Source organism: Leucopleurus acutus, assembly GCF_964270905.1.
Source record: "Leucopleurus acutus genome assembly, chromosome: 11".
In the NCBI taxonomy this organism is placed as follows: Eukaryota; Metazoa; Chordata; class Mammalia; order Artiodactyla; family Delphinidae; genus Leucopleurus; species Leucopleurus acutus.
Window position 1 is genome coordinate 90,123,443 of NC_139152.1, and position 26,109 is coordinate 90,149,551.

General features: G+C 47.4%; 1 protein-coding gene across 1 annotated transcript in view; it reads right to left on the reverse strand.

The window, feature by feature from the left end:
- The window catches only part of LARGE1 (LARGE xylosyl- and glucuronyltransferase 1), a gene marked incomplete at its 3' end in the record, with an annotated part of 588,892 nt that overhangs the window by 112,434 nt on the left and 450,349 nt on the right, over positions 1–26,109 (reverse strand). The window contains exon 7 of the mRNA XM_082850531.1: positions 7,257–7,361. Coding sequence (XP_082706657.1) covers positions 7,257–7,361 — 105 coding nt within the window. The remainder of the gene's footprint in view (positions 1–7,256; positions 7,362–26,109) is intronic.

Below are 26,109 nucleotides of genomic sequence, written 5' to 3' on the forward strand. Positions count from 1 at the left end.
TGCAGTCAATATTATTTTATAGTAAATGAATTTCCTTTTTTTCTTTATGTCATAGCTAGGGAACTGTACTGATTTTTTTGACATTATATTTGTAGACCATGTAATATAAGTAATCTTTGGATTTTATTCCAGGATTGTAAAAGAGGCACTCAAGACATTTGTTACCAAAAAAAAGGGGCAAGGCCACTGGCTGAAAGAACAGAACGCATTTTCATTATTTTTGCAGTTGACCCTAAGTTGAAAACTAAAATCAAGTCAAATAAAAGGCCACAAAGATTGGCCTAACTCCAATAACACTCGCCAGAGATAAATATTAAGTCTGTGCCCTAGGCTCACTAAATCTACTACAGGAGCACGGAGTTGGGAACCTTTGGCCGAACGGTCATTCATGGAGCTTTTCAGTTGAACTCAAGTTCAACTGGAGCTTGATGTGCAAATGGCCATGCAAGTCTGACCTAGGAGGCTGGTATGCATCAGAGCATGTAGGGAGCATGTTTACAATAGTGGTTACCTGGCCTCATCTTTCAAGATTCAGATTCAGTCTCTCCAGGTTAGGGCCTGGAAAGTAACATCTTAAATAGGCATTTTAAGTGATTCAGAAAAGTGGGTGGAAGTGTCCAGGTGGAGGTGTGAGCCTTTGATAAGAGCCAGAACGTGTCATCTGAATTAGAATGTCACCCTTGAAGACAGAGATTGGGGCTATCTAGAGGCGGCCCACCAATTAGTATGTTGAGAGGTTTAAAGCCGTCTCACACCCCATTTCTTCCCATGGAAAGTTCTGGAGGGCTGCTAGCTGGTGACTGGCTTCAGATATGTAACGACACAGAGGATGTTGATTAAGGTGGTACAATTTTATGGTGCCTATGCCCTTATAGTAGAAAAATGAATGAGAACCTGCAGAACGAAAGACAGTAAACATTTCTATTAAGTGTGGTGTCAGATGAACCGTTCCTTGAACCGCAAGCATCTTTCATAGGGATTATTCTACAAATTCCATTTAAATACTTCTACACCAAGGGCTTGGGATACAGAGCTCAAAAAGTGATCACCTCTGTCCTCCGAGTTCACAGAGGTAGGGGCGGTTGTTTCCAAACTTGTTTCCATAGTTCTACGATCAAGTAAGAGTGGGGAATGCTGGTGGGTTTAACAGCTTTACTTCTGGACTTTCCAGCATCTCTAATATGCCAACGTGAAATCTGAATCTCCAAGGGAGGGATGCAATATGCAGATTTCTCAACCTTAGCTGTCCACGGTTCACAGTTTCTGAACACATGCTACCATCACCTGCAATATCTCCTAGAATTAGTCTAGAAAATGCTGGTCCAGGGTTATTGCAGGGCTGATGTTCAACTCTGAATCTCAATCAGGCTAGAGGCTCAAGTCACACTGAATTTATTTACAGATAAGCAAACTCTCCTCTACTAGACAATCATCTTTTTTTAAGAAATAAATTTATTTATTTATTTTGGCTGTGTTGGGTCTTCACTGCTGTGAGTGGGCTTTCTCTAGTTGCGGCGAGTGGGGGCATCTCTTGTTGCAGAGCATGGGCTCTAGCCGCACAGGCTTCAGTAGTTGTGGCACACAGGCTCAGTAGTTGTGGCACACGGGCTCAGTAGTTGTGGCTCGCGGGCTCTAGAGCGCAGGCTCAGTAGTTGTGGTGCACGGGCTTAGTTGCTCCGTGGCATGTGGGATCTTCCCGGACCAGGGATCGACCCGGTGTCCCCTGCATTGGCGGGGGGATTCTTAACCACTGGGCCACCAGCGAAGCCCAATTGGTATCACATTTAAAAAAATCATTTTCTGCCCTAAATAACAGGCACTCAGTAGCATGTGCTGAAGGAAGAAACTACATTTAAATCTGGTTTCTCTGGACGTATTTATTACAGACACAAATCATCCAATTCCAATATTCCTTCAGAGCATGAAGAGATCTTGGTTCTTGACCCAAGAGACAAAGAGGGCTCAGGGAAATGAAAAGACTTGCCTAGGGCTGCAGAATGCCAGGTGCCAGAGGGAGAGCAGAGGGTGGCCCTACATCCCACACTGCCAGTGGTCCCACTAAAGCTATTTCTTTAACAGCTGTTGACCAAGTTGTCAAATGTTGGCTCCTTCGATCGCCACCATGGAATTCACCACCGTGTCTGACTTTACCACCAATTTCCTTCCCTTTACTTCTTCACAGCCCAGTTTGCTCCAACCTCAGAGGTGAGTCAGTCCTTGAATGTCCCAATTTTGTTGTTCTGTAGATAAGGATTCCTAGAGAAATTCTTCCTCCCTCCCTGGAGAGCCAGGCCTCCATCTGCCTGTCTCTGGCCTAATTTGGGGACTGAAAGGAACAGCATGCATTTTACTTTTAAATTGTTCCTGAAAGCACATCTTCTGGTTAATATTATATCCTTAATATGTCTCAGGCAGGACACATCCTCTCTGTGAGTAACGTCTAGGATCCCGTGCGGACAAGCCTCCTGTAAACTTGCCACCTTCTTTCTACTGGCCTGCCTTCCCCGGTCCCTTCTCCAATCACCTGCTACTTTGAGCTCTCTTTTCCTTTCTGTTCTTTGCTGGTGTTTGTTTTTAAGATATTCACTCTCAGCATATGAACTGGAGTGGGTTGAATCTTTATGAGACTATCATAATCTTGTTTTCATTTGTTTGTTTTTTAAAGTCCTGCAGACAGCTGCTTGCACCTAGGAGATGATGAACTGACAGAATGGTCGGGAATGGACACATCTCTGCGCGAGGATACGGGAGTTCTCCTTTATTCCACCTGAATGGCTGTAGCAAGGACCCTGAGCGGCGGCTGTCTGGACATCCACAGCTGCTGTGGTTTAGCAGCTCCCTTCATACGGAATTAAGTTGTAAACCGCTCCAGGAAGAAGGGAGCCGGATGAGTGGGAGAGGTGGGCAGATCTTCCCTCATCTTTTAGGACCCTGAGGGCTTTGTGCAAGCAGACTGGGAAAGAAAAACAAAGAGGAAGGGAAACTGGTTGGCTCTTCGAAGGTGAGTGTGTAGCATACAAGACAATTCTAGGAATTAACCAAGATGACGCATGGTAAGGTGCCTTGTAGGATGCCTGGTGAATGCAGCTGTATCTGATAAATGCGGCTGAACCTGAATTACTTGAAAACAGATACTAGGCTGTGGTCAGGAGGAGAAAGAAAAACAACCACCAACTTCCAAAAGCACTTGGGCTGACCAGCTCCCCTGTAACTATACCACCACCTTGGAGCCTCACAGCGGGCTCTGGGATAGGACTATCATTCTCAGATCACGGATGAGGAACCTAAGGCTTGGAGAGCTTGAGCAGCTTTCCAAAGGCACAAAGTTGAAAAGCGTCAAGGTCAAGTCTTAAAGGCAGATCTTCCAGCTCCAACATTTTATGCATTTTCTGGGGGTTTTCAAAGTAGAATCGGCTGATATACAAACTAACATTGTCATTTTTTTTCTAAAATGATATGAAAAGTTAACCTTTTCTAGTTAGTGGAGAGATTAAAAACTGCAAGGTGACTGCATTATATTTGGGGAAAAGCAAGAAAATGTACTGGTTCTTTCTGATCCGAGAGCTTAGGAGACCTCAGCAAACCCTAGGGAACCAGGTAACCACCATTTTTAAAGCAGGTGGATCCCATTCCCTGATGAAATAAGTGGCAGAAAAATGCAACAGGACACAGGCTAAGTTCATTAAACAAGTTACCCCATTAACCCTCACACACTAGGTGGTGTTGTTATTTATCCTGTTTTATAAGGGAGAGAACTAAGGTTCAAGGAGGTGAAGCAACTTGGCCAAGCTCCCAGAGAATAAACGGCTAAATTCCAGCCTAACCAGACCTGTCTTGGCTTCCCAGCGCCAAGTTGAAGGCTCAGCACGGGGCTTGGCTGGAGATACCCCGTCTGGAGGCTTGAGATGCGCTGGGATTCAGGGGAGCAGGTTCTCTCCAGTGGAGTCCTGACAATTTCCGTTAGAATCTAAGTGTCTGGATGACTCATCCACTGATGTGTGGCACAATCCTCAGTCTTAAAATAACAAATTCCCATCATGAAAGTCAATGCATTTCGATGTCGCAGAAATCCTTTTCTAACGATCACTTGGTGTCACTGGCTTATTTAAATGGATACATCACTTCTAACAGGGCTTTCTCCCATCTGCTCTGCCCTCTTAGAAGCAGCCAGAAGGGAAGCAACTCACTGCCTTGGTCTATCAAGTAGGGGCTGCAGAGGGTTTAGGTACCTGTCTGTCTCCTGAAGGAGGGGACATGCCATTTGGGTCATAATAAATTCCCCAGTGTGCTACACTGTTCTTCCTCCTGCAAACCCAGATTGATGACCGGTGGTTTCTGTTTGATGCAGATAACCATGACCCCGATGCTGGGTCCTAGAGGCACTGCAGTTCATCTCCATGTGACATTTTCTATTATTCTATGCTGTGGAAGGCAGGAACCAAACACACGCCAGGGCTTACCTGAGATGCCCCTTCTCCCACCTGATAAGCATGGGTGTCCCGAGCTGTAGGAAAGCCGGGAGTGAATGTGTGGAAACCCAGGCACAGGAGATCAACGTGAGGTGATCATTTGCTGAGCAGAAGCAGCATGGGGGGCCCTCTCACTGGCCCACTGTGGGTTCCTAAAGGGTCCAGCCTCAAATGCGCTGAGAAATCAGTTCCTGGGGAAGCTTGCAGGAAGGGGTAATGGGGTGCCACGTTTTATCAGAGCAGACCCTTGGACCTTCTGCTCCAGAAACATCCTGGAGGCTTCCTTTAGGGCAGAATCCTGGACCCCTCCCCAGACCTTTCAAGAATCTAGGACTCCACATTTAAAAAAAGTATTCTTGATAGAACAGAAGCCACTAAACTTCAAGCTAGGAAGGTTAGCAGTTAATAGGCTCCTTACTTATCAGACTATACCCTTTCACTCTCTAAGCTTGAGTTTCCTGGGTATAAAACAGAGATAAGAATAGCCCCTGCCTCATGAGGTTAGTGTGAGATCGGATGAGATGAACACCTAGAACGCACCAGGGACAGCACCTGGTCAATACTTAGCTGGGATGCAGAGGCTTACCCATTATTAAAACACCGAAATACCTCTAAATCAGCTAAGAAAAGCTGCTGCTCTGAGCCCCTTTGGGCTCCCTCCCTGAACCTGGCCCCTCTCAGGGACTCCCCAGAATTTCCCACCATCCAGCAACTCACGGGTGAATGCCCAGCACAGCCTCCAGGATGCAGCCTGGGTCTGTGAAGGGCTGGTGGTTACCATTCTTCCACTGCAACCCCTGCAGGCTGTGATGCCTGGTAGGTGTTACATCCCGTGAGGCATGCCTGGACGTTCTGGCAAACGTTGGCTAAAGGAATGTCCCCCCAGTTCAAAGGACAGCTTTCAATGAAGGCCTCCCTAACCTCTGGCTGCCCAGGACACTGACCCTGGACCTTTCTTTCCTTGTCTTATTCCAGCTTTGACCCCCCCCCTCTGACCTGATCTCGGAACTTTCACTTCTGGAAGCTTGACTCTCAGCCTTTTTCCTGTGGCCTCTGGGGCTCCGTGTTTGCACCTGAGCTCTCAGGAATCTGACCCTCAGCTCTCAGAGTTGAGTCTGGCTCTTCCCACTACAGACTGACCTAGTGTCCAGGACAGGCTACCACCTACCACTTTCAGGTGGCGCCATGCCCAGACCCCTGCCCCAACGCAGTACAGCTGGTCCCAGATGCCAGGTCCCAGCCCTTCTTGGCCGGACCTACCCTACTGCCCCCTGAGCTCCAAGTTCCAGTTCTAGGTAGTGGCAAAGAGGATGGAGGGGAAGAAGCAGAATTCAGAGGCATTTCATAGGTAGACAGTGGCAGGACGTGGGCCTAAGGAGAGGGAGGTTGCTCTAGTTTCATCCTTTATAAGCTCCACGAGGTCATGGGCTGTGTCTGGTGTATTAGCATAGGGCCTAGTGCACAGTAAGCATTAGACAGACAAGAGCTGCACAGTGAATGAATGAATGAATGAATGAATGATGTTGTTAACAGAGACAGAAAGAAAAGAGGAGGTGCACATTTTGGGTTAGCAGCAAGGTAGAAAATGGATTTGATTTCAGACACATGGTGGTTAGGGGCTGTGGTATCCCTAAGTACCAATTACCAAATATTTCTGCCTTTTCTTCTTCCAGGCACATGGTCGGGTTGCACTTGGCCACACTACTTGAAGGGGAGCACGACCGCATGATATGCTGTAGCCAATTTCATGTTAGCTCCTCGAAAAGACACATGCACCCCAATGTGCACTGTGGCACTATTTACAGTAGCCGAGACACGGGAGCAACGTAAATGTCCCTTGACAGATGAATGGATAAAGATGTGGTACATATATACAATGGAATACTACTCGGCCATAAAAAGGGATGAAATAATGCCATTTGCAGCAACATGGATGGACCTAGAGATTATCATACTAAGTAAGCCAGACAGAAAAAGACAAATATCATATGATATCACTTGTATGTGGAATCTAAAAAAAAATGATACAAATGAACTTACATACAAGACAGAAATAGACCTAGAGACAGAAAACAAATTTACGGTTACCAAAGTGGAAAGGGAGGGGAGGGATAAATTAGGAGTTTGGGATTAACATATACACACTACTATATATAAAATAGATAACCAACAAGGACCTACTGTATAGCACAGGGAACGATATTCAATATTTTCCAATAACCCATGAGGGAAAAGAATCTGAAACAAAAAGATATGTATGCACGTATAACTGAATCACTGCTGTACACCTGAAACTAACACAACACTGTAAATCAACTATACTTCAATTATACAAAAAAAGGGAAAAAACAAAACAAAATAAAACAAAAAAGAAATTATGTCGCTTCTGACAAGAAACTTTGAGTCAATACACATCAGCAACTTTGCTCCCCATACAAAGATGAATCTTGAATGCTGAGGATGAACACAGACCCTGGGGACCTAAAGTGGACACGATGATCTCTAGTCTCTATTAACAGAGCCAAGGAACCTATACAGGTCACACTCGTAAAGCTGTCCCGCTGGATCTGGGGCTGACGGTCAGTCCGGAGAGGGGCTTTTTGGTGAGAATGCCACGGACTGCCACGGCCCAGTAGCGACTTTGCCTGTAGCTGCAGCCCTAAGCAAGAACCAGGAGGCCAACGCCTTATGTACCGTCCAGTGCAGAACTCAGGCAATCAGGTGGCCTTCTCCCGCGCTTTGGCCCACCTCCTGTCCCACCCCCAGCAAGCCACCCTCATGACTTACCTGTGTTGTAGCCCCTTCCAAGGGCAGGCCAAGGGCGGTGATTTTTCCACAGGTTTCCGAGGTACCAATCACTCTGGTTCTCTACCAGGCCCAGGACCTGTTGACCTGTGAAGTACAGAGAATGCAAAGGTCTTAAAAGAAGCCAAGCCACGTGGGACAGTGAGTACTGAACGGCAGATACAACAATGGCAAATCATCGTAACACAGGTTTTGTTATTGGGAGCTTTTATGAGGTGCCAAACTCTTATCTAAGTGCTTCACTTGTATTAATATGTTTAATTCTCACACTTAGGCAGCCCAGCCATTTTCATTATCCCTATTTTATAGCAAAGAAATGGAGGTCGCCCAGAGTACTTAATTAACTTGCCCAAGGTCATCCAGTTAATCTGTGACAAAGACAGAATCCCAAACTATTCATCCGTCCATCTGTCCATCTATCCCTTAACTCACGTGAACACATATTTATTTACTTACATACTCTTCTTCAAATGTTCCAGTTCACTATTTCCCAAGGTATATTAATTTACTGGCTTTTGAGGCAGGAGTTGAGGTAATTTTCTCACTCAGAGAGGAAGAAAGGACCCTTGGTTAATGAGAAGGGAGCCCCCAGAGAAGAGCCACATTCTTGCAGCGTTTTTACTCTCACATCCACTTTGTCTTTTGTCAACAAGCATCACGTCAAGGCAGGCGTGTTTTCTAGAGGAACAATTGCTTCTCTGTCCCCAGAGCTCGGCTTTGACGTGGGCCTCGCCCTCTACCGTACTGAGGCCAACATCAAAGGCGAGTCAGGTCTCTCAATCAATTTCTTAGCAGCTTTAGCACCTCAGGTGAGTCCTCCACTCACCCCAATTTCTTAGAGTGTTAATGTTTCTGGACTCAGGTCTTCTAGGTGGGGCAGGCAGCCATCAGAATCAACTACCTTCTATTAGACAACCCTATCATGCCATGTGCACAAGGTGTTCCCTTGCAACTACTATCAACAGCACTTTACAAACTAGGAAAACTGAGGACCGTGATTTGTATAACTTGCGTATCCTGGAGCCAGGATATGAATCTATAGTTATCTGACATCCAGATTCTTTCCACTGTCTCTGCATCACTGCTTACCTTTACAACAAACGTTTGAGGCAGAAATTATAAGTCCACATTTTACAGGATGAGATACTGAGACTCAGAAATGTAAGTAACTTGCTAAAGGTCACAGGACTAATGGGCACTGTCTTCCACAGCTAACTGATGTCTTCTGGAGCTAAAATCCTTATATTGTCTGAGAAATACAGCCCTTTCTGACCAAATGAAAGCCTAGCAGCCCGTGAAGAAAACACGACGGTTCTCCTGGAATACCACGCTGGGCGACATAGAACCTCTTTGGTGTGATGACAGCTCCCTGAAATGATGGTGTGTGGGTTTGGTGTAATTTATTTGATCAATTTATCGAGCTCCCATCTAAATCACTGCCCCAGCACAAATACATAAATTAGCGGCATAGGAAAAATACTACCACCCACTGGGTCATTGTATATAATCACAACCAAAACGTGTAGAATCCCTCAGAAAAACAGGTCACCAATTCAGAAAGTGCAAGAGCTAATCAATTCCACATGCAACAAGCTTGGGACGTTCGTGCACAACAGATCTGAAAGGCGCGGTGCCCTCAGCCGTGAAAGCTGTGTGCTGAGTCCTGATGCTGTAACCTTGTTAGGGAGCCTGTTTAATAACCTCACTCCGAGGCTGGGACTCAAAGGGCATGTGGGGTCCTTGGGGGAGCTGGTTCCTTATTACTAATGACCCCTGGTTGGCGTCACCATGGTTTTTTTTGGCATGATGAAAGAGGGGTGTCATGTGCTCAGAACCGATAAAGGGGAATGACGTTTCACTGAGTTTAGGGTGGCCATCTGAATTTCAGGAGAGGTAATCTTCAGCTACCTGAAAGTCCAAATTCCACTTTCGGACATGCCGTGAATTGTATCTGCCTCGACCTACTCTTCAGATGAATTTTCTAACAGCCACACGAAAATGCATAGCTTTACTGCTTGTGTCCTCATCTCCACGTCTTGCTCGTACAGCTCTCGCCAGCCTTGCCCCCTGCCACTCCCTACCAGTAATCCTTTCAGGCCCATCTCTGGCAAGAAGCAGCCTGTGAATTCCCGCATTAGATGGGGGACATCTCGACTTAGCGCTTCCTCCCGGTATTTTTGCCATCGGCTGACTTATGTCCTGTCAAGGACAGAATGAGTGATGTTCAAGCACACACGCCTCATCTGTAAATGTCCACCTCTCCATTTGTCCAAGGGCAAGGAGTGCATAATATCTAACACACTAATAGGCATGAATAAATGTCTGCTAAATAAATGACATCTGGTGCGTAAATCTCTCCTGAATGGAGACCACTTATGTTACTGTATTAGTGTCCCCACATTTCTGAGGTTGCAAAGCATTTCATCCTCTCCCCACTTGCCAACATCAACATATTCTCTCACTCAGCTCTGGGAACTCAGGCATCTTCCTCAGTTGCATGGAAAACTGCAAAGATGGGGTGGCAGCACCTGAAAGCATCTTTTATATGGGTTGCTCTACTGGAGCCTTCAACTCAAGGGCTTCATCTTCAGAGAAGGAGTAGTTTGCGTGGTTAACCTTAAGCCATGTTATCTCAAAGGATAACATCCAAATTCTCCTTCTGTCACTTTGCACCTGGGCTGCATATCCTTTGATGGTGGCAAGCGGCCCTTTCACATATGCCCGTCCTCTTTAAGGTTAAGAAAACAAAATCCTTAATTAGCAACATGATAGCTGTAATTTTAATATCCACTGGTTGAGAAGGCAAAATAATAAACAGCTACTAAGATTTCATTTTGCTTTTTTAGATGAATTCATTAGCTGCTTTGTCGATGATTAAAGCGACAGCTGGGCTTTGCAAGTGGGCTTGTGAATACCCTGGGCTAACTGCCTTCACCCCTGCAGAGGTCTGTGTCCGTGGACCGGAAACCACGTGCAGCAGTGTAGCCAGAGGGGAAGGCTGGGGCCAGGCTGCCTGGTTCCTATTTCTAGCTCTGCCACTTTTTAGCTGAGTAGCCTTGAAGAAATTACTTAACCTCTCTGTGCCCCAGTATCTAACTGCTGTGACTTCACATGTTTAAATGACTTCATATGTGTTAAGGGCTAACCACAGGGGCTGGGGCATATTAAAAACTATATAAGTAATAGCTCTTCTTAAATATCATCATTCAAGCTCATCGGTCAGCTTCTGAAAGACAGTGAGCCCATCCAAATGGTTTTCTTTTTGAAGGCCCTCTAGCACAACAATGAAGTCCTTCTAGAAGTTTGTTTCTTTAAGTGTGGTCTGAGGACCAACTGCTACATAAACACCTGGGCTTCTTGTTAAGAGTGCAGATTCCCAGGCCTCAACTGTGAAGTTAACTGTGACCGGAAGGCTGCTTCCCTCTACATCTTTCGTTTTGTGAAGGAGGGATTTCCCGGCTTCTTACCCCAATCCTTCCTCTTCCCCAAGGGCAGGGAAGGAGCTACCTGACCTGGTGAGTTTCAGAGAGAACCGAGCTCAGGAGGCCTAGCTATTCCTTTGTCTTCCTCCTAGGAGCCAGTGTGCCAGCAGAGCTCCACCTTGGATCGGTTGTACAGGGCAGGTCCCCTCCGGATGAGGCTGCAGTCGCCCCACGCTTCCGGTGACAGGGTGGGTGATTCCAGCTCCGGGGTTGGTATTATGAATGTCCGCCGTAGATGCACATCTAAGTCAAAACCTCCAATTTCACTTTTATCAGCAAAATAAGGTGACATTTTGCTCTCCTTCGTCTTATCTCTCAGGATCTGGGAGTATGGGGGTAATACCACATACTAATTCCCTCATCACATAACACTTCTAAATAAGAACTCTGGCCACTGGGTCTAGTAACCTGCATTAAAAAAAATCCCCCAGGTAATCCGGATGCACACTAAAATTTGAGAATTATTGATCAGGGTCTGGGAGCTCTGTCCTGGCTTTGGTTATCAGTGAGGTTCCCTTGCAAGGCCCCTAGCAAACAATAAAACTCACGTGGTGTCTCAATCTAGCGCGTCAACCAGCAGAATTCAGTGGCCGCCTCGTGTTACACTTCTTGAGTACAGTAAAGTGGTGAAGAAAGTGTATGGCAGAGCCAGACTGCCTGGTTTCCAATCCTGGCTCCTCACCCAGGTGCTAGCTGTGTGACTTTAGACAAATTACTTAACCTCTCTGTGCCTGTTTCTTCATTCATTTATAACATGGCATTGACCAAAGTACACACCTCAGAATTGAACATTTTCTTTCTCTAGGCACAAGTTAATTTGTGAAAATGAAGCTGTGTTCTTTGCTTATTCAAACATCACCACTAACAACGCCCAGAAAATAGTAAAATGTTCAGTAGGTATCTACTCTTGTCATCATACCCAGAATTCCCTGGCCCAATATTCTGCCCCATTGGCCTGGGTTCGGCGTCTTCGGTCTTAGCGGTTCCCTCCCTTCCTTAGCTGACACAATCCTTACCCTACCTACACTTTCGTTCAGTTTGATATTGATTGAGGGTTTGCTTTGTGTCAGATACCACACAAAATACTAAGGAATCAAAGACAAATAAAACATAGCCTGCACCCTAGAGGCAGTTGGAAGGAGACAGGTAAACAATTATGAAGCAGCGCGGTACATGCAATGACAGAAACGCTGATACGTAGGAGGAATGGAGGGCAGGGAATAGTGGATTCTATGGGGAGAGTGGGTGATGCCTGTTTCCTGTCTACTGCAGCCCCTGCCACACTGCAGGCCACACCTGCCCCTTCCACACAGACCTCCAAGCTCCCAGGCTTCCCCCAAAGCTTTTCGGGTAGCACTGCTGTCCTGGAACACTGTTCTGGGCATAGCTGTCCTCAGGTCCCCGGTGACAGCACATATGAGACAGCTTATTTTCACAGCTCTGGCAATCCCGGCTCACCAGCCAGGTGGCAACTACAGCCTGGTCTCCAGAGGTCAAAGTCTAAAGCCTTAATCTTGATGATGCAAACCCATCCTGGGCTTGCTATCCCATGAAGACGTACAACCCCAGGGATTCCTCTTGGGGAGATGACGCGGGATGCTGGTGTGCTGCCGCCCTCAGCATTCCACACCGCCTGTCTCCTCTATAATAGGAGTTATTATAATAAAACACTGTGATGAACAGAAAAGGCTCTGTCATTGTTTTCTGCGCTGGCCCTGTGGTTATGATTAAGTGCACTGTTTCCCGTCTTCCTTACTCTCGGCACAAGTTAACTTATGAAAATGAAGCTGTCTTCTTTGCTTATTCATACATCACCACTAACAGCCAGACAAGAGCGAACAAGCTTGCTATTCTGCTGGGGCCCTGGTGTCGGTGTCACCAGCCAGCAGACGGATGGCTCCAGGCCGGGAACTCCCCTGGTTCCCTCCTTCCGCAGCTTTTGGCTCAAGGCAGGGCTGCTGCCATTCAGGAGGTGAGGCTCCAGGGAAGCAGGGATTGGTGACGCTTCCACGTGGCACACTGAATGTGGAAAGGGTAGGCGGGGCATTTGCCCACCAGGTATAAATTAGAAAGACAAAGGGTTTTACAACCAGGGAAAACAGAGTTCAAGCTCCAGTTCTGTATGGCTTGACCAAGGCATAACTTCTCTGAGCCTCAATTTCCTTATCAGTAAAAGGGCAAGAACAGAATCCCCACCCCCTGCCTCTAAGAATGGATGTATTGATAAATAAGATAGTACCGTAAAGTGCCTGGTTCGTGGTTAGATGCTCAACTAAAGGCATCTCCCTTTTTCCCTATTGTGATGGTCATTGTTCAGAAAGTCTAAGTTTTCCGATTCAAGCACTGACCCTAGCTGCATAGGCTGGGCTCTGCGAAATTCAGCCAGCTGCTCCCCCAGCTGCCACGCTGCTGGCCCTTCCCCAGCCCCGCTGAAACTTTTCGAAGCCTTTAGCTTCTGTGACACTAGTCTCCCAGCTGTTTTCTTCCCTCTGGACATTCCTTCCCCACCTCCTTCATGGGGGTCCCCTCCCTCTGCTTCCCCTGAATGCTGGGCTCCCCAACTCCCATCCTTGCCCCCTTTTTGCTCTACGTCGTATCCTTGGATGATGGAATCTAACTCAACAGCTTCAAATACCACTGAGGGGGGCTTCCCTGGTGGCGCGGTGGTTGACAGTCTGCCTGCCGATGCTGGGGACACAGGTTCGTGCCCTGGTCCGGGAAGATCCCACATGCCGCGGAGCGGCTGGGCCCGTGAGCCATGGCCGCTGAGCCTGCGCGTCTGGAGCCTGTGCTCCGCAACGGGAGAGGCCGCAACAGTGAGTGGCCCGCGTAACACAGAAAAACAAGAACAAAAACAAATACCACTGAGGGGAAGATGTCACCCATCTCCGTATCGGACTACTTTCCAGAGCTTCTTACTCTTAAATCCAACTATCTTCATCTGGCTCTTTCTCAGCAACCTTCAACTCAAACTGATCAAAATCAAATGCACAATTTTCTCTTCCTAAATAACGTCTGACTCCTGCCTTTTTGCGATTAGTAGCATCAAGGTTTCACTCGTCACTGAAGCCAGGACCTTTGAATCAAGCTTGACACCCCCCTCTCCTCACCCCTCACATCATTGCCATAGCTGACTCCTCCAGATTTTACCATTATTTTGCAACCTCACCCCCTTCCTCGCTCTGTCCTCATCTCTCTCTCCCTGATACCTTAGCAGATTCATCCTCGAGCACCGTTCCCTCAGGGGTGCCCCCTGCCGTTCTATTTTGCTTTACTCAGCCGCAGAAATATTTTAAAAGTACAAATTTAATGACTTTGCTTCCTTGAGTGAAAATGTAATGCTCCTGAGGCCTAGTACAGTGTGGATGAATGGCGGGCTGGATGAACGGATGAAGAAATGGAAAATAAATATTATCCGCAACCCACAAACCTAGACCATCCAGAACTGGTGAGCTCCATGTGAATGGCGTGGAAGTGGCTGTGCACCAGTTATAGCCTCTCCAGGTGAACAGCAGGAGCAGGTAGCTCTGGCCCCGATGATGGCTGCTTCCAGTGCTACCTTTTTCCCACCCCCAGGAAAGCTCCTGGGTGCACAGGGGGAGTCTGCCAACCACTGCTGCACATCCAACCAGCTGTGCTTATGGCAGCAGGGGAATATTAAAATGTTATCACCAGGGGCTGTCCTGAGTATCAGCAGGGAAAACAACAATGCCCTTCCAACCTCATGTGTATTCGACTAAGCTATTTTAAAACAGAAAAGCCTCTAATAGTACCATTCCTCCATGCATGTCTGAGTACAGCATGGCTGTAATAAGGAAAACATAAAAGGATCACATTGCCATTTACTAAACATCTGAAAGAACCGCTTCACAGCCATAGGTGCCCCCGTCTAGTGGGTGTAGAACAATAAAACATCTCCCGAGAAGATGGGACACAAAAGGGTATTTAAACAGCCCTGAAAGGGTTGAAAAGGACTGTTTCGGAACTTGCAGGTTTCACAGTTCTGACTTCTTCCGTTTGGTTGTAGCTAAATGCACTCTGGGAACACAGAGGTTCACATGAGCTGCGGAGGGCTTAATAATTCCTCTGGAACTGCCTAGTTTGACAGATGAAGCCCAGAGAAGGGGATGGAGGTGTTTAGAAACACGCCGCCAACGCAAGATATAGGACTCCACCACCGACTCTACGCTCCCTGTTTTTTGTTTTTTTTCTATGCTTAAGCTTCTCCAACTTGGCCTCCTCTTCTTCCCTTAAACTTTAATATAATTCTCATCTGGTTCAGATTTCTAGCTCTTCTACGCTTGAATGGTAATCCTGGGCAAATTCTTAGTTCCTCAGCTTCCTCCTCTGTAAAATGGTAAAGGTTTCTATTTCACGGGGCTGCATGGGGACCCTGAACCAGGTTTATGTGCCCCATGTTTATGTTGCATGTCCTTGAGATGGAATCCATGTGCTCTAGTTAAAAAGGTCCTGTCGCCCATCATTTTGTTTCCTTGGGGCTGCTTCACGAAGCACCCCCGGCTCCAGGTTATACCTTGTTCAGCCAACCCTGATTTCATTTGGAGAAAAATACTTCACCCTTACTGACCTCTATAGCTGAGGGATAATCCCGTCTAAGAGGAATTAGAATCAGTGTCACTCTAGAAGGTAGAAATAGGCTGCATGAGTTAAGATTGAAGGAAGATAGATTTTGCTTCTTGTAAGCAAGACCGTAAGTATCACTGGAGTTCACCCAGACAGAAGTGAGCTGCATTTCCAGGGAGAAGCTCCCGGGCACGGCTTCCGAGGCTGCGTGATTCCACCCCCATCCAGCAGGTATTCACCACGTCCCTGCTGTGCACTGGGCCCCGTACCAACTGCTGGAGGCACAGCAGTAAAGGAAACACTGCCTTCGGGACTGCATGATCTCTGCAAAAAGCTCCTCAAATGGTTTGGCTGCTCTCTGCGCGCCCCACTGGACTCTTACAGAAGCAGATTCTCTCAGGGTGAGGCCAGGGGGTCTCTCTGCAAAGGACAGCTGCAGGAATTCTGATGCAAAGTAGGTCTGGGGACCTTTGGGAGCGGGAGGTCACCCGGCAGGCATGCTGTAGGCGGCGGATTACCTGCACTGAGCAGAAACACAAGATTTGCTGACCTCAAAGCTCCCTTCCAACCTGACCATGAGATCTCTTTATTCGGGCTAGTAACGCCCTTCTCAACATCTTCCTCGTGCTGGGCTGTCCCCACACATGTTCTCGCACTTGTGCTGCGTGTGTGCGCGTGGCTGCCCCGCGAGGGGAGGCTGTTCTTCTCAGGGCAGCCCCTGCTCGGTGAGCACTTTGCCCAGGCACCGGGATACGTGTTTGTCTTGCATCATCTCAGAGTGCCCTACAACAACCCAGTGAAGTGGGCACGGTGCTCATTTCATCTTTTGAAAGGGAAACTGAGGCTAAGAGAGGGGAAAGTCACGTGTCAAGGACATGTGACTAAGGACCACAGAGCTGGGGCTTGTGTTCTGGTCTCTGTGTTGCAAAAGTCTATGTTTTGCACCTAAGTTCATGGTTAGGAACAATCTGCAAGGCATTCCTCTCCCCAGGGGAAGGGCTGCAGCTGGCACAGCTGTGGGCAAAGCTCCAAAGGACCTAGAGAGGATGGGTGGAAAGGCTGGTCAAGGTGTCTAGCCCTCCCGTTCCTGCCCGTGGTGCCCCCTGGGGCTGCAGGCAGGGGTCTAGGACTCTGCAGAGCCCTCTGGATCCCATCGGGGCCTCTGAGTCTAATTTCCTTCAGCATTAATACCAGGGCGCTGAGCTGAGAGCACGTCCTACCCAGGGACATCGAGGAAGAACGGAAAAGGCAGGCCTGAGACTCAGAAAAGAGCCTGCCATCCAATAAAGGTCCAGAGAACGATATTCCATCTGCCGAGATGCAATACCGAGCTTCCCTATCCCCCAAGTCAGCCCCAAGAGGGCCCGCATTAACTTAATGTACAGTTTAAAAACTCCTGCTCAGCCTCAAATAATGATTTCTCTCTTCTTCCTTCCGTGATCTTTGGTCTTTGGAAATGGGAAAAATGAAAAAGGGATGCGGAGCCAGCCGCTGGGCTCTCTTCCAAGGCTGCTTTTATCACACAGACTCCCAGGACGCTCGGCTGCCGTCACCGCTCAGATGAGGCCTCAGCTTGGGGAGCAGAGCTGGCCTGCATCCAGCTACCACTGCCATCCATGGACTTCTTGGGTCGGTCTCTTTTTAAAAACACAATTGGTTGGTATCTTTCAGATCCTTCATTCACAGACACTCCTTGAATCACTAATAATAGTGCCTAGGAGCAATCCTCTCACTTTTCCCACTGGGGTTGCAGAAAAAGCACTTGCTTGCAGGATTCAAAGGGCAACATTTAAGTTCTGGCTTTTCCAATTATTAACTGTGCAACCCGGGCCCAAACTACTCCTTTTTTTTTTTTTGCGGTACGCGGGCCTCTCACCGTTGCGGCCTCTCCCGTTGTGGAGCACGGGCTCCGGACGCGCACGCTCAGTGGCCATGGCTCACGGGCCCAGCCGCTCCGCGGCATGTGGGATCTTCCCGGACCGGGGCACGGATCCGTGTCCCCTGCATCGGCAGGTGGACTCTCAACCACTGCGTCACCAGGGAAGCCCAAACTATTCCATTTTTGAACTTTATTTTTTATTATTGTTTTATTTTCATTTTATAAAAGGGATGATGATAAAATTCACCATCATGCCATCATAAGGTTGTTTTTAGAGTGAAATGAAAGGCTGTAAACTGTAAACTACCATTCAACTTTAAGTATTATCATTATTACCAAGCCTTTCTGGGTCTTATGTAGCTATTACTTAATTTTTTTTCCCCAATAGCATTTCTGAGATTACAGTATTATTACTCATTGATACTCTACTTATGCAAAAGCCAGATACTGAGCAAACTTTACAGTCTGAAACACAGCCTGGAAGGTGGGAGTTACCAGGAGAGGCCCCTGCGTGGCTGAGAAGCACTCAGGAAGCTTGAGCACAAAATCTCTCTATATTCTCAAGGCTGGTCTTTGGGCAGATTATCGAGATGAAGTAATGCTCCTTCAGGGAGGAAAGATAGGCAGGAAATTCAAAACAGAGATACTGAAAGGATAAGGGAACATTGGCCTGGAACCACACAGTACAGGGTTTATGAGACGTCCATATTTCAAAGATGTCTGTCATCACCTTGAGATAGGTCATTCATCCATTCACCAAATAGTTACTGAAGACGTATAGAGCCAAACACTGTGCTGGGCTTCGGGGATGCAATGATGGGTAAACCCTGAGATGGTCTCTGCCCTCGGTGGAGCTAACATCCTTGTAGTGTGTATCTGTTTGTTAGGGATGCTGTAACAAAGTTCCACAGACTGGGTAGCTTAAACAGCAGCTATTTATTTTCTCACAGTTCTGGAGGCTAGAAGTTTGAGATCAAGGTTCTGGAAAGTTGTTTCTTCTGAGGTCTCTCTCCTGTACCTGTAAATGGTCATCTCTCTGGGTCCTCACGTGGTCATTCCTCTGTGTGTCTGTGTCCTCATCTCCTCTTCTTATAAGAACACTCATCATATCAGGTCAGGGCCCATCCTAATGACCTCATTTTACCTAATGACCTCTCTAAAGACCCTAAGTCCAAATGCAGTCACATTCTGAGACACTGGAGGTTAGGACTTCAACAGATGAACTTTTTGGGACACACAATTCAGCCATCCCATAGGGCAAGGTCACTAGACAATCACACCAACAAATGTGGAACTGTGACTCTGAAAGAACTGGGAGGGAGAGCTCCAGAGTAATGCACCGGGTCTGAAAGAGGAGACGTCAGCCAGGAGGTTACCTGAAGAAATAAGGATTAAATCAAGATCTGAAGGGAGATGGTTAGAGTGTCACGGCAAGGCGAACAGTGATTGTTAAAACCTTGCAATGGGAAGCTTGACCAAGATGAAGGCTGTGGTGTCACAGAAAGATATGTGGTATTTGTCCCTGCTTCCTGACACAGAGCTCCTACAATCCTTGGAATTTCCCGAGTGATAAGAACATCTTTTGTTCTAATGAGGAAACCCTCGGAAGCCCCTAGACAGCTTCAGGATGGGGGCTGCTTGCCAGAAAAGCCAACCCCTGATTAGAAGCTTGGAATATTCAGCTCCACTCCCCAACCTCCGGGCGAGAATTAGGTGGGGTGGGGACTGCGTTTATCACCAATGGTCAATGATTCACTCACGTCTGCCTGCTGGAACCTCCACACACACCCCTAAACAACAGGCTACAGGCTGAGAGCTTCTGAGTCGGTGAACACACAGGGGTTCTGGGAGGGTGGTGGTCCCGCAGAGGGGACGCTCCTCCCCCCATGCCTTGCCCTATGCATCTCTTCCATTTGGCCGTTCCTGAGTTGCATCCTTTATAATAAATGAGTAACAGTAAATAAAGTTCTTCCCTAAGTTCTGTGAGTCATTTTAGCAAATTAGCAAACCTACCTGAGGAGAGGGGGTTTTGGAAACCCCCAACTTTGTAGCCAAATTGGACAGAAGTATGGGTAACCCTGGGACCCAATACTTGTGACTGCTGCCTGAAGTACAGGTGGTCTTGTGGGTCTGAGACCTTAACCTGTGGCTTCTGTGCTAACACTGGGTAGTAGTGTCAGAACTGAAATGAACTGTAGGACACCTACGTGGTGTCTTCAGAGAACTGAAGAATTAGTTGGTGTCGGGAGGAAAACACACGTCTCAAAGGACTCAAGGCCAGTGGGACTGAGACACACAGACCAAGGAGAGGATGGTAAGCTGATGGTGAGAGAGATGAGGCTGAAGTGGGTCAGGGCCCAGAGTAAGGAGGTTTATCCAGGCAGGACAAGCAGGGGGCGAAGGTAAAGGGTCTCAGGCACAACACCAGAGCACCACTTGCGAAGAAGACAATGGGAACAGTGCCCCTTTGGGTGATGCAACATGGCAGTGCTATAAGTGAGGGGCCAACGTGATCTGAACGTTCTGAAAAGAATATTCTTGCTGCTGTGCGGGAACGCATTAGTGGATGATTTGCCGAGTTAAAAACCAAGGGTTTTACTTTTTTTCCAGTCTTTTAGAAATATCACATTAGAGACGCACAAGCCTAGAGGTGCTGGGAGAGGTAAGGGCTGGAGACATACATCACGGTCGACAAGCATCCCCTTGCATGCAGGCGACATGCTCGGGTCGAGGGCCAGACCAAGAGGTAGAAATGAGAATGCTTACTCCCCCGCAATCTGGTCAGAGGATGAGTCGCGTGGGGAAAGGGGGTAGACGTCACTGCTCTTGTAACCCCAGATCTCCCAGGGCTCAGCGTACTGTGGACAGTGTCTAAAGGTTCTATATCTGTTCGCTGAATGTTCATGTTGGAAAAACAGCAATTTAGCCTGTGTTTGAAGCCAATCAGCCTCCAGGAAAGAGGCGGTAGAGGGGATCTAAGAAACCATTCTGTCTGTGTCCTGGGGGACGCAGAAGGGGTGCTGCTGGGTGTGCGTCCGTCACTGAGGAGCACGTAGACCGCGCCTCTAAAACAAAAGGCGGTGCAACTCCCATCAGCACGGGGACGAGGAGGAAGGAAAGCCCAGGCAGAAAGGATGGAAGGAGGAAAGTTCTCAGGCAAGAACACTCACTCATGCATGCTCTGGAGTCGGTGTGGGAAAAGGCGTGGAATAATAATAAGATAAAATAATGTATTCAGCCAGAAAAAGGAACGAAGCACTGACACATGCTGCAACTTGGATGAACCTCACGCACATTATGCTCAATGAAAGCAGCCAGACACAGAAGGTCATGTATTATGTGATTCCTCTGATACGATACATCCAGCATAGGCAAATCCACAAAGACAGAAAGCAGACGCGTGACGAGCAGGGGATGGCGGCGGGAGGGATGTGGAGTGATTATCTGATGAGTACATGGTGTTTTTCTGTGGTGATGAAAAAGTCTTGAAACTAGAGAGAGGAGATAGCTGCGTAATGCTGTAAATAACTAAACACCACTGAACTGCACATTTAAAAACGGCTGTTTCTATGAAACCACGTGAATGTCACCTTAGCACGGCAGGAGTAACTGCAAGACGCCAATGACATGTTTACACAGTTTATCCTGTTGAATTCTCACTACAAGTGCTGGCACGCCCCGGACCCCCTCACCCCCCAGAGCTCTCCTGTTCTCCATCCCTGCCCTGTGTCCTCCATCATGTACTCCAGGCCACTGCTTTAAATGCCAACTGTAGGTTGATAACTTCAAACTTTATATCTCCAGTCTAACCTCTACACTGAGTTCCAGAATCATAAATTCAACGGTCCACCCGACACCTCTACTCTGGACATCTAATAGGCGTCTCAGACTTAAATATCCCAAATCGAAATCTTGATTTTTTTCGCCTCTGCACCTGCTCTCCCCTCAGCGTCACGCAGGTCAGGAAATAGCAGATCACTCTCTCCAGCTGCTCAGTGGCTTAGGCCAGAAATTATGGAGTCATCCTTTTTTCCCTAAGCTTTATCGAAGAACAATAAACTTCAATAAATTCATCCATTTTAAGTGTAGTTTGACAAATTGTGGTACTTGTGTACAGTCATGTAACCATCACCAGCATCAGGATATAGAACTATTCCAACAGCCTAAGTTTTTCCTGTGGCCCTTTTGCAGCCAATCCACTTCCCCGAACCTCACTCCAGGCGGCCCCTGATCTCCTCCTGTCACCACAGTTTACCCTTTCCTGGAATTGCACATAAAAAGAATCACAGATCACAGAGCATGTAGTTTTGCGTGGTGGACTCCCTGTACCTAGCATAATGTTTTTGAAATTCATCCGAGTTGTTACATATATTATTACCACATTTCTTTTCATTGCTGAGTGGTATTCCAAAGTACGGATGTAGCACAATTTGTGGGCAATCAAGAGTTCTGTTTTTCCTAAGTTACGCCTGAGTTCCAAACCGCAGATTTTGATCTTTAATGATATTTAAAAAACATAAGCTCATGGACAGGAGAGGTTAATGGAGAAGAAGACCAAGGTGGAAGGCTGCTCCCTGCCCGCCCCCCCAGTATTTAGCTGCTGTTGAACAAAGGAGGAAGAGAAGCCGGAAAAGGAGTCTTCCTAAAAGAGGACGTGCATGTCCCCACCCGCCCTGCCTTCCCGCAGCAGAAGGCCTCCACCTGGCCTCCACCTGGCTGTGTCAAGAAAAGCCAATGGGGATCTAAAGGTAGGGATTCTGGACTGTCACTGTATTAGATCTTTCTAGATCTGAAATTTGCAGGCAAGCAGTCTTGACCCCAAAGCTCATATTTACCACCACTTAATTACAGCTGCCCCACCTCTCCTTCACAAGATGCTCTACCTATGGTGAGACCCGTAACTGACTTCCTCAGCGAAAAACCAAGATCTCTTCCTCTCAGCAACTTTGGATGGCAATGCCTGCTACACACGTGTCATGATGCATATTCTTCCAGGAGAGAAACCAGCGCCAGTCTTTCCCCCTGGCCAGTGGCCAAGCCAGCCCACTTCTGAAGGAAAGCTGAGCCCCAGCTGCTCATGCAAGAAGACTGTGCCTCTCGTGTTTAGCAAGGCCCCTCTGTGTAGAGGGAAAGTCCTGTACGGAGGATGAGGCCTTTGTACTTTTGTAAGAAACCTGGCGCAGCATCACAGCACGGGATATCAAAGCTGCAAGGGCCTGGGGGATGTTCTGGACCAAACTTTTCATTTGAATGATGAGACAACTAAAGCAGAGCAAGGGCTCGTGACCTAACCAAGGGCACGTGGTGAAGATGCTTTGCCATCACGCAGCATGAATTGAGCACCCGCTGTTTTCAGGACACCGGGCTAAGAAAGGAGGAAACCTTTCAGTAGGTGCCATGAAGCTCCTTGACTGCTAGCATCCTATGGTCCATCTTGCAGAAGTCAGTTCAGATGTTCCAAGACAGATAATAATAGAGATGTCATAAACTAAGACGCCTGAAGAACAAATGCCAAGGGTTGGCTGGGAAAGCTCGGGGGGAAGGGGTGTCTTGAACTAAACCCGGGAGGGAACAACTAAAATTATTTAGTACCGCTTAGGTGCTGTGCTAGAGGCTCCTGCAAAGTTAGCGTTATTATTCTCATTTACAATTACGAAACCTGAAGCTCAAAGATGGAAGGTAACCAGCCCAGCTTCGCACAGCTAAGGAGTAAACGATGGAGCTGGGATCCAAGTGTGACCCCAAAGCCTCAGTGTTGTTTTACTGGGATGAAGTTAAAGGAGAAAGAGAAGAGAGGGGATTAAAAGAAGTTTCTATATCTAAGAGGTGTCAGAGATGGCACGCAAGGGCGACCAGATTCTGAGAACCTATGCACGGATGATTTATGAATTTTGCACAAGTTACCTGTCTTTGGGATGTTTCACTGCACAACCAACAGGTAAGCAAATGCAGAGGAAAGGGCTGGGCTGTGCTGTTCACTGAACATACCAGTATTGGGCATTTTGCCACAGTCTGGGTGCCAAATCTATAGATAAGACAGCCTCCTTTGTAAAGGCTGCGGCTTCATCAAGGAAACAAAGCACATGACCAAACAGACTGAAATATGTGTTATGGAGGCATTGTAACAACAGGCAAACTTTAAAAGGAAATTTGAACACCATACAAATAGGAGATCTTAATATAGTTAAAAATATTACAGCTGGCAAAAACCTTACTGATCATCTAGTCCAACCTTTTCAGGGTATAATAGATGAAACTGAGTTGCAGCGGGGGGGGGAAATGATATTCTCAAGATCACACAGATGAGTATGGACCAGAACCCTTGTTTCTTAACAAAATTGCGCTTCTCAGCCACTCCATATCAACTTGGAAATGAAGGCTGCTGAAACTAACAGCTAGAACTGGGTGCGTAGACGGACCCCGGCTTCCTTCAAGCCCTGACACAGACTATTCTCACCCAACACTCCCGAAACCCGAGCAGCAAACATGCCACGTGAACCACTGGGGGTTCTGCTAGTGAAGCCACCCTCTACCAGCCTGCTCATTGCTGCCCTCCTGGGACAGAGTCCTCTCTTAGCAAAGCCAAGGACAACATACCCACAACAGTCAGCTCACCGTCTTCTCTCGGCATGGCATTAAATCACCGACGGTAACAATGCTCAAGACCTCGCCTCTTAATAGTTTCGACATCCTTTCTGATAGAGACTAAAGGGAGGCTTCCAGATTCAAGGGACAAAACAATGTTGTCTGGTAAAGTCATGGAGATGCTTGAGCAGCGGTGGGGGAGAGCAAGAGGGGAGAATGCATGTGTGCGTGATGACCATGAAGCAGTCACTTTTCATAAGGAGCCAGAGACTGCATTTCAATCTAAATTTGCCCATCCATCCAAGCACCAATTATGTGCCAGGCACTGTTCTGGGTTCTGAGTCATAAACAGCAACGTAACAAAGCCAAAACCCCAAAGTCCCTGTCTACTGGCATGTTCGCTTTAGTAGGGGAGTTGGATCACAAACAGATACATGATAGAATGCCGAGTGGTGCTAAGAGATAGCATGAAAGTAAAGTAGACGAAGGGATGGACAGTGATGGGGGCGGAGCCTCCACTAGAGAAGATGGGGGGCAGGGTTGGGAAAGCAGAGCTGAGCTGACATTTGAGGAGAAAGGACATTCTCCTTGCTCACAGGAACGCCAGGGAAGCAGAAAGAGCTGGGGATGAACAGGAGGCCTCCAGGAAAGGCACTGTAGGGACGGCTCTGGCGGGCCTGTCTCAGGTGGGCTGGCTGCACAAAGAAGCTGTTGTCTCAGGCTTGATCTGGAAAAGGTCACCGATTTTGTAGTGAGTGGCGGGTGAAAGCAGGCCTGGGATGACATCTGTTCCTTATTTAGGGCTCAGGGCTGCTTGACAATGAATAGGTCAGGAAGGCATCTGGCTGCATGGTGGATATGTCAGAATAACATTTCAGAGCCACCAAAGGAGGGGAAAGACGCCCAACTCACGCAGAGACCAAAAACTGCAGAAAAATGACACGTTCCCTCAGCCCAGAGGTTTAGAAGCTCGAGCGGGACTCCCTTGCAGATGGCTCATCCTCTTTTCTTGGTCAAAATGAGGACCGTTTCAATTCATTTATATTATAGTTTACAAAATACTCTTTTTCTTTTCTCCTCTACCAAAAATTAACCCTAGATAATCTGCTCTGTAGGTCTTCCAAAGGCCCAGCAGAGAGAAGGCCAGTGGGAGAATCACAGAGTCCTGTGTGCCTGAGCCACGCTGCCCAGGCCTGCGCTGAAGTCCCGTGCCCTCAGGGGAAAGCGTGAGGCTGGACATGGAACAGAAGTGCTTTGTAAAACTCTCTTTTGCAGGGAAGGGTAAGCTGTGACAAAGTGAGAGAGTGGCAGGGACATATATACACTACCAAATGTAAAGTAGATAGCTGGTGGGAAGCAGCCGCATGGCACAGGGAGATCAGCTTGGTGCTTTGTGACCACCTAGAGGGGTGGGATGTCGGGGGGGAGGGAGGGAGACGCAGAGGGAAGAGATATGGGGACATGTGTATATGTATAACTGATTCACTTTGTTATAAAGCAGAAACTAGCACACCATTGTAAAGCAATTATACTCCAATAAAGATGTAAAAACAAAAACAAAAAACAAAACTCTCTGTTGCATTTATAGCAGGGGTGCCCTTGAGGACACTGTCCGCCGCAGTGCTAGGTCAGTATTCCTTTTGGGAAATCCCAGGTGAGAAATTCCTTTCAAAACTAAACAACAGGTTTAACCTGAGCCCATGGGAAATAAATGATATATATTCTTTTGGAGCAAGAATCCTCTAACTGACCAAGTAGACCGCCCAGAAGCTCAGAGCTCAACTTTCAAAATAGAGTCAGATATGACGATGCTTGTCCATAAATTATGGTAACTTTTCTTATAAGTTGCCTAAAACCTTTTGTAAAATAAAGTAGGCTATAAATGAGTAATAAATAAAACAGAGTGTTTCTACAGACATAGTGCCTGTTAGATTCCTGTTTGTTTAAACGTCTTGCGTGGTCTCTGATTGTGACTTGTTGTCCATGAGTTTTTGATAACTGTTTCCCATTCTCTGGTTTCTAATAGGGGACCAGGGACCAGCTGACTTCACTGTCACCATATAAAGGTTTGGGACTCTCTTAGAGCTAAGACTTTGAGATGCTGTCCTTTCACAGACTTCCAAATGTGGACAAATCTGTATGTTCAGTCGAGTCTCCCAGAGAGCAACTGAAATGACCCCACCCTGGTGGGTGGCATCTAGAAGCTACAGCTGATGTACAGAGAGTCAGTTAACAGTCAAGGAGAGAAGGGTTCACCCATATCCCCAAGGGACCAGGTCCTGCACATGAACCTTGACTTGGAGCA